Source organism: Saccostrea echinata, unplaced genomic scaffold (genome assembly GCF_033153115.1).
Source record: "Saccostrea echinata isolate AGI-Se365-2 ecotype Australia unplaced genomic scaffold, CSIRO_AGI_Sech_v1 ptg000009l, whole genome shotgun sequence".
Classification (NCBI taxonomy): domain Eukaryota; kingdom Metazoa; phylum Mollusca; class Bivalvia; order Ostreida; family Ostreidae; genus Saccostrea; species Saccostrea echinata.
Genome location: NW_026889758.1, coordinates 33,144,146 through 33,159,104, shown reverse-complemented (window position 1 = coordinate 33,159,104; position 14,959 = coordinate 33,144,146). Strand labels below are relative to the sequence as shown.

The 14,959-nt window shown below is 33.2% G+C and overlaps 1 protein-coding gene across 1 annotated transcript in view; it reads left to right on the top strand.

The window, feature by feature from the left end:
• Nucleotides 1-14,959, top strand: part of LOC133183604 (thioredoxin domain-containing protein 16-like) — a 28,591-nt gene that overhangs the window by 1,312 nt on the left and 12,320 nt on the right. The window contains exons 2-3 of the mRNA XM_061318539.1: nt 9,954-10,036; nt 13,639-13,793. Of these exons, the coding sequence (XP_061174523.1) occupies nt 9,954-10,036; nt 13,639-13,793 (238 nt within the window). The remainder of the gene's footprint in view (nt 1-9,953; nt 10,037-13,638; nt 13,794-14,959) is intronic.

The following is a 14,959-nucleotide window of genomic DNA, read 5'->3' as shown; positions in this document are numbered from 1 at the left end:
TTCACATTATGCATAAAATGGCCCTGTAGATAAATTAATTTATTGGCTAACACCTTATGTCCCATTTTTAACATCAATATATAGTAGAAGCCTGGTGTTTCCATTTCCTATCATAAAGTTTCCTGTAAGTGTCCAGGCATTAGAAAATGGGCTGGGAAATTGAATTTTCTTGAATTTTGAAGAAAAGGGTATTTGTGTACCGTACCTTCAGGAGAGAATTAAAATATGAGTACACCCCTCGATCCAAAAAATAAAAAAAAATGATTTATAATTTTCAAAAACATTTCTTTCTTTAAAGTGAACCTTGCTCTTTAAGGACATTGGCAAGGTTCCTGGTTATTGTATAGAATTTTTCAAGAACTTTTGAGTAGGTTTAAATGTACTAAATAGGCTATATTCTGAATCGTTTTACCTACTGATCCAGCATTCTTTTTTAGATTTTGTCAAATTAGTGTTTTTACAATTCTTAATGCATTTCCTATGTAAAATGTTGATAAAAGGGACCTACATAGTTTTTCACCATAATATTTCTTCAAAACCCATTTATTTCATACAGTTTTTGTATTATATACATTATTGTAACTTCATTTCCTATGACTTCTAGATATTTTGGTTGAAAATGTATATATAGAAAAAAGACATGGATATACCGGCACCGATCATCATTTTTGAGTTGCGTCCCTTAACGGCTAAAATTGGTCAAGTGACTGCAGCTTGTTGATTGTTTTTATCATGTAATTGACCGAATTGATTGAAATACATTGTCATAAAAATATTGGCATGGATTTATTTTTAACTTTTATTCGTAATTACTAAATGCTGATTCCTTCACACGACCTAAGAACTGTTCTCAGTAGGCATGGTCTACCTATACCTTTCAGCATATGTCACATCTTTGCCCTTCCCAGCATACTGAGCATAACTATGGTACAGTGCAGGAAACTAATTTTGTTACAGCATCGATGCTGATTTGAATGCTTCCTTTGCTTGCTGATTTGAATGCTTCCTTTGCTTGCTGATTTAATGCTAGTAATCCTTATCTTGATGCTGTTTTATAATTAGGTCAATGCTACCGGAAGTAGCATCATGCTACCGGAAGTAGATAATGAATTTCAGCATTGCCGTTTAAAGCAATAAAAGTGCCTTTTACAATTATTTGATCATAATATCTCACTGTGTATCAATAATGTGAATACTTTAACCAATATTCTTTCTTTCTTTTTTAATTTTTTACTGAATTAAAACTCATTGATTTTCTGATGCTAGTAGGATAATGCTGATTTTATGTAGGTCAATGCTGGTTTTATCCTTTGCTTGCTGATACTGATCCTGGTAATGCTGTTTTTTAAATGCTGATGCTGATGCTAGCTCGATCCTGATGCTACTAATGCTTATACTGATGCTGGTTTATGTAACAAAATTAGTTCCCTGCACTGTAAATGACGACCTGTTTGCTCTTTGTCTCTGAATACAATGTACAACAAAGCCATTACTACTTTTCTTTCTTGCTGTATAGAAGATTCTACCCGTTGAAGGAAGTACACTTGCTTTTGTTTACCTCTATAACATACGCTTTACTGGTTTTCACCGCTTAGAGAATTCTACACGGGAGATCACTCTCAATCACTATTTTACAAGTGAAAAAACCCATGTATTAAACCTTTTTTCTCCGGAAAGCCCTGACTTGCCAATTTCCTTAAGTGAAAGGGTTAGGCTATGGTCCTTTCCAGTGGGAGATAATAAATGAAAGGCAGAATAGTGGGTCTTTTAAAAGTATTCTTCTCAAGAACCAGTGTCTGTTTCTGTGTCAGAAAAGCAATTGGAAAATTGAAATTAGCCCAATAAGGTTCATATGTGTTCAAATCATGGCCCCTTTGGCTAGAGTGGAGCTAAAATAAGTATTCAAAAATTTTTATTGGAGTACTTAGGACATAAAAAAGTAGCTGGGCATTGCTAAGTCATTTTGATTTGCAACCATTGCCATAGCTGATTATTTGATTTTTTTTCAATTTGTGGACACCGGCCAATGCAAACTTATTTTGGATGGCAGGATTTTTAGAGTTATTAAAGGGGGAGTTTCGATAAGGCCGCTTATCGGCCCAATTATTTTCATAAAAATAAATTTCGTTTTATTTTTTCAAAATTGGTTTAGAATTCAAGATATATATGTTAATTTTTAGCTCTACTGGTCAGAGACCAGAAGAGCTTATGCGATAGTAAGGTGTCCGTCGTCCGTCCGTCTGTCTGTCTGTCTGTCTGTCTGTCTGTCTGTCCGTCTGTCTGTAAACAATTTTTCAAAACGCTACTCCTCCTACAGTTTTGGTCCGATTTCAATATAACTTGGCACACAAGTAGACTACACTAAGATACATAATTTAGTGCATCGGTTTTTGATTTCGATGGACGGTGTTGCCATGGTTACTAAAAATAGAAATTTCTGTGAAATTCCTTTAAAACGCTACTCCTCCTACAGTTTTGGTCCGATTTCAATATAACTTGGCACACAAGTAGACTACACTAAGATACATAATTTAGTGCATCGGTTTTTGATTTCGATAGACGGTGTTGCCATGGTTACTAAAATAGAAATTTCTGTGAAATTCCTTTAAAACGCTACTCCTCCTACAGTTTTGGTCCGATTTCAATATAACTTGGCACACAAGTAGACTACACTAAGATACATAATTTAGTGCATCGGTTTTTGATTTCGATGGACGGTGTTGCCATGGTTACTAAAAATAGAAATTTCTGTGAAATTCCTTTAAAACGCTACTCCTCCTACAGTTTTGGTCCGATTTCAATATAACTTGGCACACAAGTAGACTACACTAAGATACATAATTTAGTGCATCGGTTTTTGATTTCGATAGACGGTGTTGCCATGGTTACTAAAATAGAAATTTCTGTGAAATTCCTTTAAAACGCTACTCCTCCTACAGTTTTGGTCCGATTTCAATATAACTTGGCACACAAGTAGACTACACTAAGATACATAATTTAGTGCATCGGTTTTTGATTTCGATGGACGGTGTTGCCATGGTTACTAAAAATAGAAATTTCTGTGAAATTCCTTTAAAACGCTACTCCTCCTACAGTTTTGGTCCGATTTCAATATAACTTGGCACACAAGTAGACTACACTAAGATACATAATTTAGTGCATCGGTTTTTGATTTCGATGGACGGTGTTGCCATGGTTACTAAAAATAGAAATTTCTGTGAAATTCCTTTAAAACGCTACTCCTCCTACAGTTTTGGTCCGATTTCAATATAACTTGGCACACAAGTAGACTACACTAAGATACATAATTTAGTGCATCGGTTTTTGATTTCGATAGACGGTGTTGCCATGGTTACTAAAAATAGAAATTTCTGTGAAATTCCTTTAAAACGCTACTCCTCCTACAGTTTTGGTCCGATTTCAATATAACTTGGCACACAAGTAGACTACACTAAGATACATAATTTAGTGCATCGGTTTTTGATTTCGATGGACGGTGTTGCCATGGTTACTAAAAATAGAAATTTCTGTGAAATTCCTTTAAAACGCTACTCCTCCTACAGTTTTGGTCCGATTTCAATATAACTTGGCACACAAGTAGACTACACTAAGATACATAATTTAGTGCATCGGTTTTTGATTTCGATGGACGGTGTTGCCATGGTTACTAAAAATAGAAATTTCTGTGAAATTCCTTTAAAACGCTACTCCTCCTACAGTTTTGGTCCGATTTCAATATAACTTGGCACACAAGTAGACTACACTAAGATACATAATTTAGTGCATCGGTTTTTGATTTCGATGGACGGTGTTGCCATGGTTACTAAAAATAGAAATTTCTGTGAAATTCTTTTAAAACGCTACTCCTCCTACAGTTTTGGTCCGATTTCAATATAACTTGGCACACAAGTAGACTACACTAAGATACATAATTTAGTGCATCGGTTTTTGATTTCGATAGACGGTGTTGCCATGGTTACTAAAAATAGAAATTTCTGTGAAATTCCTTTAAAACGCTACTCCTCCTACAGTTTTGGTCCGATTTCAATATAACTTGGCACACAAGTAGACTACACTAAGATACATAATTTAGTGCATCGGTTTTTGATTTCGATGGACGGTGTTGCCATGGTTACTAAAAATAGAAATTTCTGTGAAATTCCTTTAAAACGCTACTCCTCCTACAGTTTTGGTCCGTTTTCAATATAACTTGGCACACAAGTAGACTACACTAAGATACATAATTTAGTGCATCGGTTTTTGATTTCGATGGACGGTGTTGCCATGGTTACTAAAAATAGAAATTTCTGTGAAATTCCTTTAAAACGCTACTCCTCCTAAAGTTTTGGTCCGATTTCAATATAACTTGGCACACAAGTAGACTACACTAAGATACATAATTTAGTGCATCGGTTTTTGATTTCGATAGACGGTGTTGCCATGGTTACTAAAAATAGAAATTTCTGTGAAATTCCTTTAAAACGCTACTCCTCCTACAGTTTTGGTCCGATTTCAATATAACTTGGCACACAAGTAGACTACACTAAGATACATAATTTATTGCATCGGTTTTTGATTTCGATGGACGGTGTTGCCATGGTTACTAAAAATAGAAATTTCTGTGAAATTCCTTTAAAACGCTACTCCTCCTACAGTTTTGGTCCGATTTCAATATAACTTGGCACACAAGTAGACTACACTAAGATACATAATTTAGTGCATCGGTTTTTGATTTCGATGGACGGTGTTGCCATGGTTACTAAAAATAGAAATTCTGTGAAATTCCTTTAAAACGCTACTCCTCCTACAGTTTTGGTCCGATTTCAATATAACTTGGCACACAAGTAGACTACACTAAGATACATAATTTATTGCATCGGTTTTTGATTTCGATGGACGGTGTTGCCATGGTTACTAAAAATAGAAATTTCTGTGAAATTCCTTTAAAACGCTACTCCTCCTACAGTTTTGGTCCGTTTTCAATATAACTTGGCACACAAGTACACTACACTAACTTAAAGATGCATAATTTATTGCATCGGTTTTTGAATTCAATGGACGGTGTTGCCATGGTTACTAAAAATAGAAATTTCTGTGAAATTCCTTTAAAACACTACTCCTGCTACAGTTTTAGTCTGCTTCTAATATAATTAGGCATACAAGAAGACTATACTAAGATACATAATTTATTGCATTGGTTTTTGAATTCGATGAACAGTGTTGCCATGGTTACTTAAAATAGAAATTTCTGTGAAATTCCTTTAAAACGTTACTCCTCCTACAATTTTGGTCTGATTTCAATCTAATTTGGCACACAGTTAGAATACACTACGATACATAATATGTATTTCTGTTTTTTTTATTTGGGTGAATGGTGTTGTCATGGTTACCGGTACTAAAAATAGAAATTTCCGTGAAATACTTTCAAAACGCTACTACTCCTAGTTTTCATTTGATTTCAATATAACTTGTCACAAAAGTAGATTACATTAAGATACATAATTCTATTTATTGTTGCATGTTGCAATTTTTCAAATCCAAGTGCTACTTTTCTTTTGTTATACAAACAGACCAGTAGAGCTACAGTCTCATCAGAGACTTCTGGTTGTTATTTATATTTCAAGAGTTTATATGAGATGAATTCACGCCGTAGTTGGCACATTCTTAGATGTACCCTCAAATGCTTTAACATTAGGCTAATGGGAAAATATAAGAGGGTGGCATTTATAAATCGATGGTTAGAATATGAAGTGCATGAGGGACACTCACCTAGTTTTGTTCAGTACATAGATATACTCTGCACACTAATATCTTAAAATATGATAAGTGTCGCGTGTGCACTTCATATCCAAAAATTGAAAATTGTCTAAAATTTGCATATCTAAAATTAGAAGCTCCTGGTTACTTGATCTGACGCCGTGTTAAAATACAAAGCCAAAAGTAGCATATTTTTTCTAAACCAAAGAGAACTCTCGAAAATATTGACATAAGAAAACATAATCGTATCCTATCGTTATTTCCATACTTATTTCGTATAACGTTAACATCATATATTTAGCTCACCTACACGAAGTTGGGAGAGCTTTTATAATACCATCGTTATAGGCGAATAGGTTATTAAAAGTTTTTAATCAATTTTTTCAAATCATCAGAGTCGCCTGATATAGTGTGTTTTTCATGTCATCTGTCGGGTTTCAGATGCTGCATTTTCAGTTAAAAGAATGTCCAGGTTAATGTTTTTAAAGCAGCTAGGTTAATGTTTATGGAACAGTGCAGCTATAAGCACTTGTTGAGAGGACGTGCTTCATGATGCATCTTCGGATGCACACTGTCAGACTTGCTTCAGATGCTAGATCTGACTTACATTTTCTTGATGAATGCTCAGGGTATATATTTTGGAGCATGTCTCATTTTCATGTAACTATAATCCCTATCTTGAAGAAATATGCACCGATGATGCATTTAGGGTTACACATTACCAGAAATGTAACAGATGCCGGATCTTACATTTTTCAATGACTGACTGAACTAAAGAGAAGTTTAAGAATCAGTCCATTCATTAACGTTCTTTATCATGGATATGGTTATAGCCATTCCTTTGAATAGAATCGCTTCAATCTGTTAGAGAAGGTTCGCATATATTTTCGTATGGTCTACATGTAGGGAACGTAGATTACTTTTAAGACTGGATGTTGATTTGTACGTTTCTGCAGGATATGATTTAACACATACATTTGGTATTTACAAATGTATTTTAAATTGCGACTATGGTCTTGCAAATAAAATAGTGAGTAGAGTTGATGAAACAACATACGTATCAAAAGGAGGTTGGGAAGCGCGAGGAATTACATGTAGGTCCTCGCTTGCCTGGATTGTCTCATTTTTGCTGAAAACATAATGCACCTCTTTATATGCGTAAATACTTTTAAGTTTAAAAATGAATAGTTTAAGTTCAAGAATGAATAGAAGACATGCACTCAATGTATTTTAGTTTTATTTTTTATCATTTGGCTATTTATTCACGCATTCTGTAAGCACTGCATTAGCAATAATAGTCCACTATCGGCACAGCAAGTATAACCTGGTTTCCATTAAAAATTGAAAATGCCCTATTTGAAAAGTCATTGAAGCGGAAGAAAATGCAAACTTGATCTATAACTCAAGTTTAACACATATACCATAACAAAAATCAGCTCAATACATGCAATTTTTTTTTTTAGAAAAACAAAACAAACAAAACAAACAAAAAAAAACGCCGACCCCCCCCCCTTTTTTGAATTTGTAATATTCCGTCATAAATCAATGAAGCAGAATTTAACGAAATTCAAACTTGAATTTCAAATTCTGTTTCTCTTCAGGATACACTATAAATACCAAAACCAGCTCAATATCTGCAAGCGTTTAGAGAAAAGTGCGAAAAACCAAGTGGAACAGACTGACAAATAGACAGCTAGACGGACGGACAAACAGTCGGACAGACGACAAGGAAACCTATAGACCCCTCCGGCTTCACCGGTATGGGACTAATAATTACTATCTTGATAAAATATTTGACTGGTAGTAATACGCTTGGTATTATTAAATACAATGTACATTGCAGTATGATTCTTTTAAATATACTTTAAAAATATAAATAGCTGCATTTTTTAATCGTACCGAATTCTGAAATCTGTTAACTTCAAGACTTTTTTTAAAATTCAATTTAAAGATATTACAGTACATTTTATTAATACTATATATTTAGTACAATAACTTTAGTTGATAAAAAATGTGTTGCAAACAGTGTCAAACACCTGTCAATGACAGTTTAATTTTATCTATCTCTTGTCTATATATCTTTACATTTGCTTTTCTACGTACGGGAAAATGTTATATATTGGTTATTAAGTCTAAGTATAAACTGTCGATTAATTCATTTTTTGAAAATTCCTGTCTTTATTATTCATATACGTTTTATATGTTACATTCATCCTCTTTGAAAGATAAGTTACAATTAAAACACAAGAAAAATCTTGCACCTTAAAACGCATTCAAATAAAATAAATATCATTAATTTTCTGTAAAGAAAAATATTGAAATTGGTTATTTGATGTCTTTATTCACATTTGTAATATTTCATTTATGATTTTGACGATAAATAAACTCCATTACCCCCTTTAAATATGATCCCTCCAACAATACAGGGAAGAGGGTATACTTAAATTTTTAATTATCACGTGACCAGATAATGTGCAGTATAATTTTTTTTCATATTTTTAGGAAGATAACACTTTAATCTACAACATATCACAATTTCATTATATTTCTTGAGGGGCCGAAAAACAGCCTTATTGAAACTCCCCCTTTGTACTATATAGTAAAGTAATCAAAAACTGACCTTGGACAATACCCCTAAGAAACATGAATCCCTCAGAAAATGATAAGGAGAGTCATAAATTTTAAGGACTAATTGACTAAGGAAGTAACTTTTCCTATGTGACCCCCTTGGGGCTGAGGTAGGGCCACAGTATTGGGTCAAAATTTTTCATGGAAATATAGAAGGAAAGTAATCTTTTGAAAACAATCTTCTGAAGAACAGTTGGGCCAAAGTGACTCATTTGAGCATTGTGGTCCTTGGGCCTCTTGTTTGAGAGTTTTAAAGTGTGGATGCATACTTCCTGAATGAGTGATGAGCTTTTTAAAAAATACATTCCAATGTGACTATTTTGCAAAAAATATTTTACAAAATTAGTTTTGCTAGGTTTTGAATAAATCTTTATTTCAAAAAAATTTAGACTTCAATCTCTATGAAGTTAAACTTTGTTATCTCAAACTCTGCCATCTCAAATACCATGGATATGTTAAAGTGAATTAAAAGTCTCAACCACTTATTGTTCATATATTTTAACCCTGATATCTTGCATTCAGATATATCAAAGTTTTATTCTTGGTCCCATTGGGTTCCAGATGACAAGGTCTGACTGTAGTAAGGTAAATAATACATACAGTGACATTTGTTGTTACAAGTTGTTACAGTAATAAACATATGTTGAGGAAGCATATAGGTACAGGTACTGATACATTGATTATTTGATCTTTTGATCTGTTAGCCATAGATGTACAAAGAGAGCTTCCCAGCATTTATACTTTTCAAAGTATGATTGAATGATGATAGCAACACCTTGCTACTATTGCTTGAAAATTAATGATATGACATACATGTACTTATAATGCAGTACATTGAAAAATGAAAGAAAATGGACAGTCAAAAGATTAATAACTTGTATTGTTATACCTTTAAAAGTAGTTTCCTACATAAATTTATGCTAAAAAAGTTTAACATTTCCAATGTTTTTCTAAATGGTCTACAAAAAAATCAATGTTTGACTGCTCAGTGAGATATTTGGACCTGTCCATGAGATATTGAGACATTGGACTGCTATGAAGATTTTTACGTCACACTGTAGGCAGGATCAGCTATATCTTATCAATTATCACAAACATGATCCAAGCCAGCGCAAGATACGACAAAAAAAATGTAAAAGGCATAACAAAAAAATTATTGATTGTGTTCTCAGGCAAAATGCATTTTGTTGACCCCTCGAACCAAACTGTTTGCCTTTGGCATAATGTTTTCAGGCAAAAACATTAATTCTCTGAACAAAATACATGTTGCCTTCGAACCCTGTCAATGAATGTATACTAGTGCATAGATCATGTATATTTGACCTTAACAACATCAAAGGCTCATAAGAAGACCTGCTTTTGTTTTTGTTTTGTTTTGTTTTTTTTTAAGACTAAAAGCAGAAGTCTCTGACAAGCTTGTAGCTCTTTTGGTTTGTACTTATAACAAAGGAAGAGAAAAGTACCACTTGGACTTGAAACTATGGCAACAACAATAAATAGAATAAATAGAGATATACATTTGTAAATGATATACAAAAATATTTACATCTTTTTTTTATTTATTTCAGATAATCCCAGACACAGAAGTTTCTATCGTGAATATGATAAATCTGCTGAATATTTAGGACTGTATGACTTAAAGCTAGGAGTGGTAAGATGTAATAAGAAATACTTTCTCACCAAGCTTTAATTGTTACTTGAGCTTACATCATGAAGTAATAGTTACAGTGTAAAAATAAAGGTAAACTCTTTGACTTACAATTATTGTGCTGATATATCAAAGCTATGTAGTAAATCATTAACTTGAATTTACCATCATATTGATTTATTACTCATAATTTCATTCTTTGAAAATACAGTAAACCTCATTAACTCAAACTCAATGGTGCTAAGGGAAAAAAAATTTAGATATCCAAGGGTCAAGATATTGAGGTTGAAAAATACTTAAAGAAAAAAAATTTAAATTAATGAATAAAAATAAATAAGAAAGAAAGAAATTCAAAGAAAAAGTGGTTTGGAATTCAAACTCACTTTGAGTCTTTGATATATCTATGAAATTCAAGATCATGCTAAGTTCAGCTGTTGTTCATATTTTCTACAGAGAGTGAAATCAGGAAATTTGTCAAGTTAATTCTGGGAAGACAAACAAAAAAAAATTTAATTATAATGGTACTTCTGTCAGTAAGAATGTGATTGGTTGTTTCTAAAGCTCACTTAAATATTGTGAGAGAGTAAATTGAGGAAAGTGGACATTTATTAACTATATAAAGTAGTATTAATAACAGTAGCTTTTACACAGTCAATTCCTGAGTAACCATGTAAAGAGATGAACTTCCTGGGTCTTTGTCTTCAGTTCAGCTGTCTACCAGAATTTACATACCTTGGTGTGCCTTTGAATTCCTGTTATGGATGTAAATCTAATTCATAAATTATAATCTATTAAATTACTATAAAGTATATTTGATTATTTCCAGCATCAAAAAAGTACTTGAGAAAACATGAAGTACTAAGAACCAGGAAGAAGACAATTTTAAGACATGGAATATTATATTAGGTAGATTTTCATATTAAAGACACAAGTTAAAATTCCTTATATATCTTAAACATTTATCTAATAACTTATTTTATCATGAACACCTACCATGTGTAAGGATAGGGTAAAGCAGCTCAGTGGTAAGTGGTCTTGGGTTTGAGTCCTAGTCTTACCAACACTTTTCCCCACCTGTTACACCTGTTATATTTGGTGCCCAACATCAAACCCTTGGGTGATTTAGAAGAGCCTCAATGAGGTTTCCAGTTAGAAAATCTCAAGAAAAAGGAGGGGAAGAGTGTAAACAGGAATTGGTACATCAGCCAAGTACATGTAGTTCAGTGATAGAGTAGCAGCAGAGCTAGCGAGAAATCTTGGTTTGAGTTAGGGATGCACAATTTTATCAGTCTACCAGTGTTTCTTGATTTTTTTATTATGTAATAGGTATTGTGATATGGATTCTAAAATACTGGTGTATTTTATACATGATTATAAATTCAAGAAATTTTTCATTTTTTTTGTTAAAACTTTGGAATTACAATTACCTAAAGCACAAAGAGCATTGTAAAACAGTAAAACAATGGCATTCTAGCATCCAGACATGCTTTAAAATTATTACAACCAAACACTCTTCATAAAGCGTATAATCAATAATGCTTGGATATCTCAATAGTGGTATCAACAGCACATGTCATACATTGTAAGGCGCACCTGATGCACACTTAAAATCAATGTTATGAATGTTAACTGAATTCCATCTGATATTAAGCTTGATTTAAGCTCATAGTATGTAATTGCAATATTGTAAGTTGTTTCTTTAACCCGTTTACATGTACAAGGGTTAAATGTTAAATGCCCAGTAGTTCAATGCTAGAGCACCTGCATGGTTAGCAGGAATTCCAGTGTCCAAGTCCTGGTCTTGCCAACATCTTTACCTGTCTCCAATACAATATACATGTACATGTATAAGCTATGAAGGATACTTTTGGTCAGTTTCACACTGTGCCACTTAAAAAATTCAAATACATATTACTGTACAATGTCCAGGAGTTCTTCACATCAGAGACCTACATCATAGGCTTCCTCTAATCAGATACTTGGAATAGACATTAACTTTTATTCCTACTTCCCACTGGGCATAAAAATAGACACCAAAACCTGTTTGCCCAATTAAGATTTTGATTTGCCAGAATCCAGTGAAGTGCCATTTAACTGAAATAAATGTTTATAAATTTTGTGTACATTATTTGATGGGAAAATGAACAGAAAACTAACTGTGTCTTCCATCTCCCCCTTTTTTTTGGCTGTGGTTTTCATTGCCTGCATGGACACCACTTACACTTGACAACTGTTACCACCTATTGCTGGAGACGTACTGGGGTTTCTAGGATCAGAAACATTTACATGTGTATCAAAGATGTCTTTATATCAGATATGTCATGTATCAAAGACTTCTTTGTATAGAGAGATACAGAGTGAACTAGTACAGTCAGACCTTGTTATCTTGAACTTGATGGACCAAGAAAAAACTTTGAGATATCCAAGGATTCAAGACATCCAGGGGAAGTACTTAAAGAATAAGGGGTCGGGACTTCCAAATCACTTCAACATATCCAGGGAACTCAAGATATCAGTGTTCGAGATACCGAAGTTCAACTGTATATGAATTTATACTTTTTATGGAGACCAGCACATAATAAATGTCTCAAGCTTCTTTATTTCAAAGGAATAAATTGAGACTTCTTTATATCTTTTGCATGTTTACATTCTACAATTCATACCAATGATATGAGACATACAGATTTTTATGACGTCGAGCTCTTGGAGCTCGAACGTCATCTAGCGATCGGCCAAGTGAAATCGCCAAGGGATGTACGCGACCGAATGTGTCAGTGGATGCATCCGCAATAGAAAATAGCAATAGCTATAAACCAATTTCTTTTAAAACGCTCACAATGAATAATTATAGCTTGAAAATGAAATTGCATCAATTGTATCTACAATTAATTCTTTTACAAAACAACGATATTATGTTTTATTTTCACACAATAAAAACGTGATGGTTGTTGCGGATGAATTTCTACAGAAAGGTGCGTCGAATGACATGAATAACATTTTGGAACGATAACCGTGGAACACAAACAACCCAACAGGCGGTAAAATAATTTACAAAATTACATAAACACGAATACTATAAGACTGAAAAGATTGAATTTGTAAATCTTAGCTTTACTTTTACAATCTTCTGACCAACTTTATCCTAAAAACCGATGATGTTGACCAGTATTACTGTATTTCTCTATTTCCTCCATTTCCCAGTATACCGTATACCACACCCGATCGTAACTCGATCGTAATTGTAACAGAACAGTCTTGGTTGTAGTTTAGATGCAATCACTAATACAACGCTTTGACATTGGCAATTAGAAAAAATATTATATAAATTTATGAAATCCTTCATAGTTCTCCAACTGACTGAAAAGAATTTAGCATGAAACATGTTCGACGGTGTCTGGTCAATTCGAACCCTGCTCCATTCGGACCATGACATAAGGCCCCAGACTGTAATTGTGATATTTTGTTTAAAACTATTTTTTTTTATTATTTCTCCTGAGTCACTCACTTGACTTATTGCTATCTTCAAATTCAAAATGATCTTTTGAAATTGTTTTTCTTCTTCGACGTCATTGAAGCCTTTCAGGCTTTTGATTTTTCTTTCCTAGGTAAATTGTAAAGATCCAGCAAACTTTGATGTTGACAGATGTACAGAAGGTGGGACAGAAGCATCTGTTTACACATATAGTAATGGAAACGAACTGTTGGCCCTGGAAATTGAAACCATGTTTGATGTTAATTCAATGATGTCAAATATATTACAGTAGGTTTGAACTTCTATTATCTATTCAGATGCTAACCAGATTAAATTTTTACCATGTTTACATTAATAGATTCTGAATGTAAATAGTTTTGAGTACCTCTATTCATTAAGGCATCAATCTGCAGGTGCCCAATATAGTGACAAGTATGTCCATTTGTCACTCCTTTTGTCCATCTAATACTTGTCTGCAATATACTGTAAACCTACATTAATAACTGCACTAAAAATTTAGCACAATCTTCTTCTTAAACTGGTTAGTGTAATCATAAAATAGTGCATTTGAGTCTTATGACTGTCAGTTATAAGTTAAAATCATGTATTAGCATGTACATTAATAAGTAGACATGAAGCAATGTAAGGGGAACTGAAATATGACTAGCACTAAAATAGGTACATTTACAGTATTTTATCTCCCCTTAGCATAGTCTGGATTATGCTTACCCTAAAAGGGTCTTTCAGTAAAGGGTATGCAGTGATGGAACAAAATCAAAGATTAATGTCAGAACAGATTTTTTTGTGGAAACTCTATGCAAAAAGTTCCCATATAATGTCAGTCCTTTACAAATCATTTTACCAGACATGTGACTTTTACATTTATGATAAAGTATCAAAGTAAAACTCTGAGTAGTCTATTAATTATCATAACTCCTCATTCAAATAATGATTATACATACTTCATAACATACTACATAATTCAGATCTGAACCTGCACTGAGGAATCTCTGTTTAGTCAATTGCAAGTACCTGTACAGTCAAACCTGTATTAAGTGACCTATCAAGGGAAATGTCAAAAAGTTCACATATGGCAGGTAGCCTCTTAATTAAGGGAGTCATATTTTTTAAGCAGTGTTGTAAGTACATGTACATGTTTAACAACTTATACTTGTTTTCCAATTGTTCTACACATTAGTTTTGAAGTATTTTCTAGCTTATTGTTAGCTAAAATATACTTCATAACACTCTGATTACACTTTTGTACAAATATTTCGGGCGGGTTATTAACTAATGCACATTTTATTAGATTTGTTTGTGAAAAGTAGAGCTAGAAGTTGCTGATTTTTGGGGCTTAAACCACTGTAGAAGGGAAAGTGACAGTCAAAATGCATGATGCATTAAGAAGGGAGTTACTGAATGCATGTAAAATTATAATGAATGGAAAGTTCTTG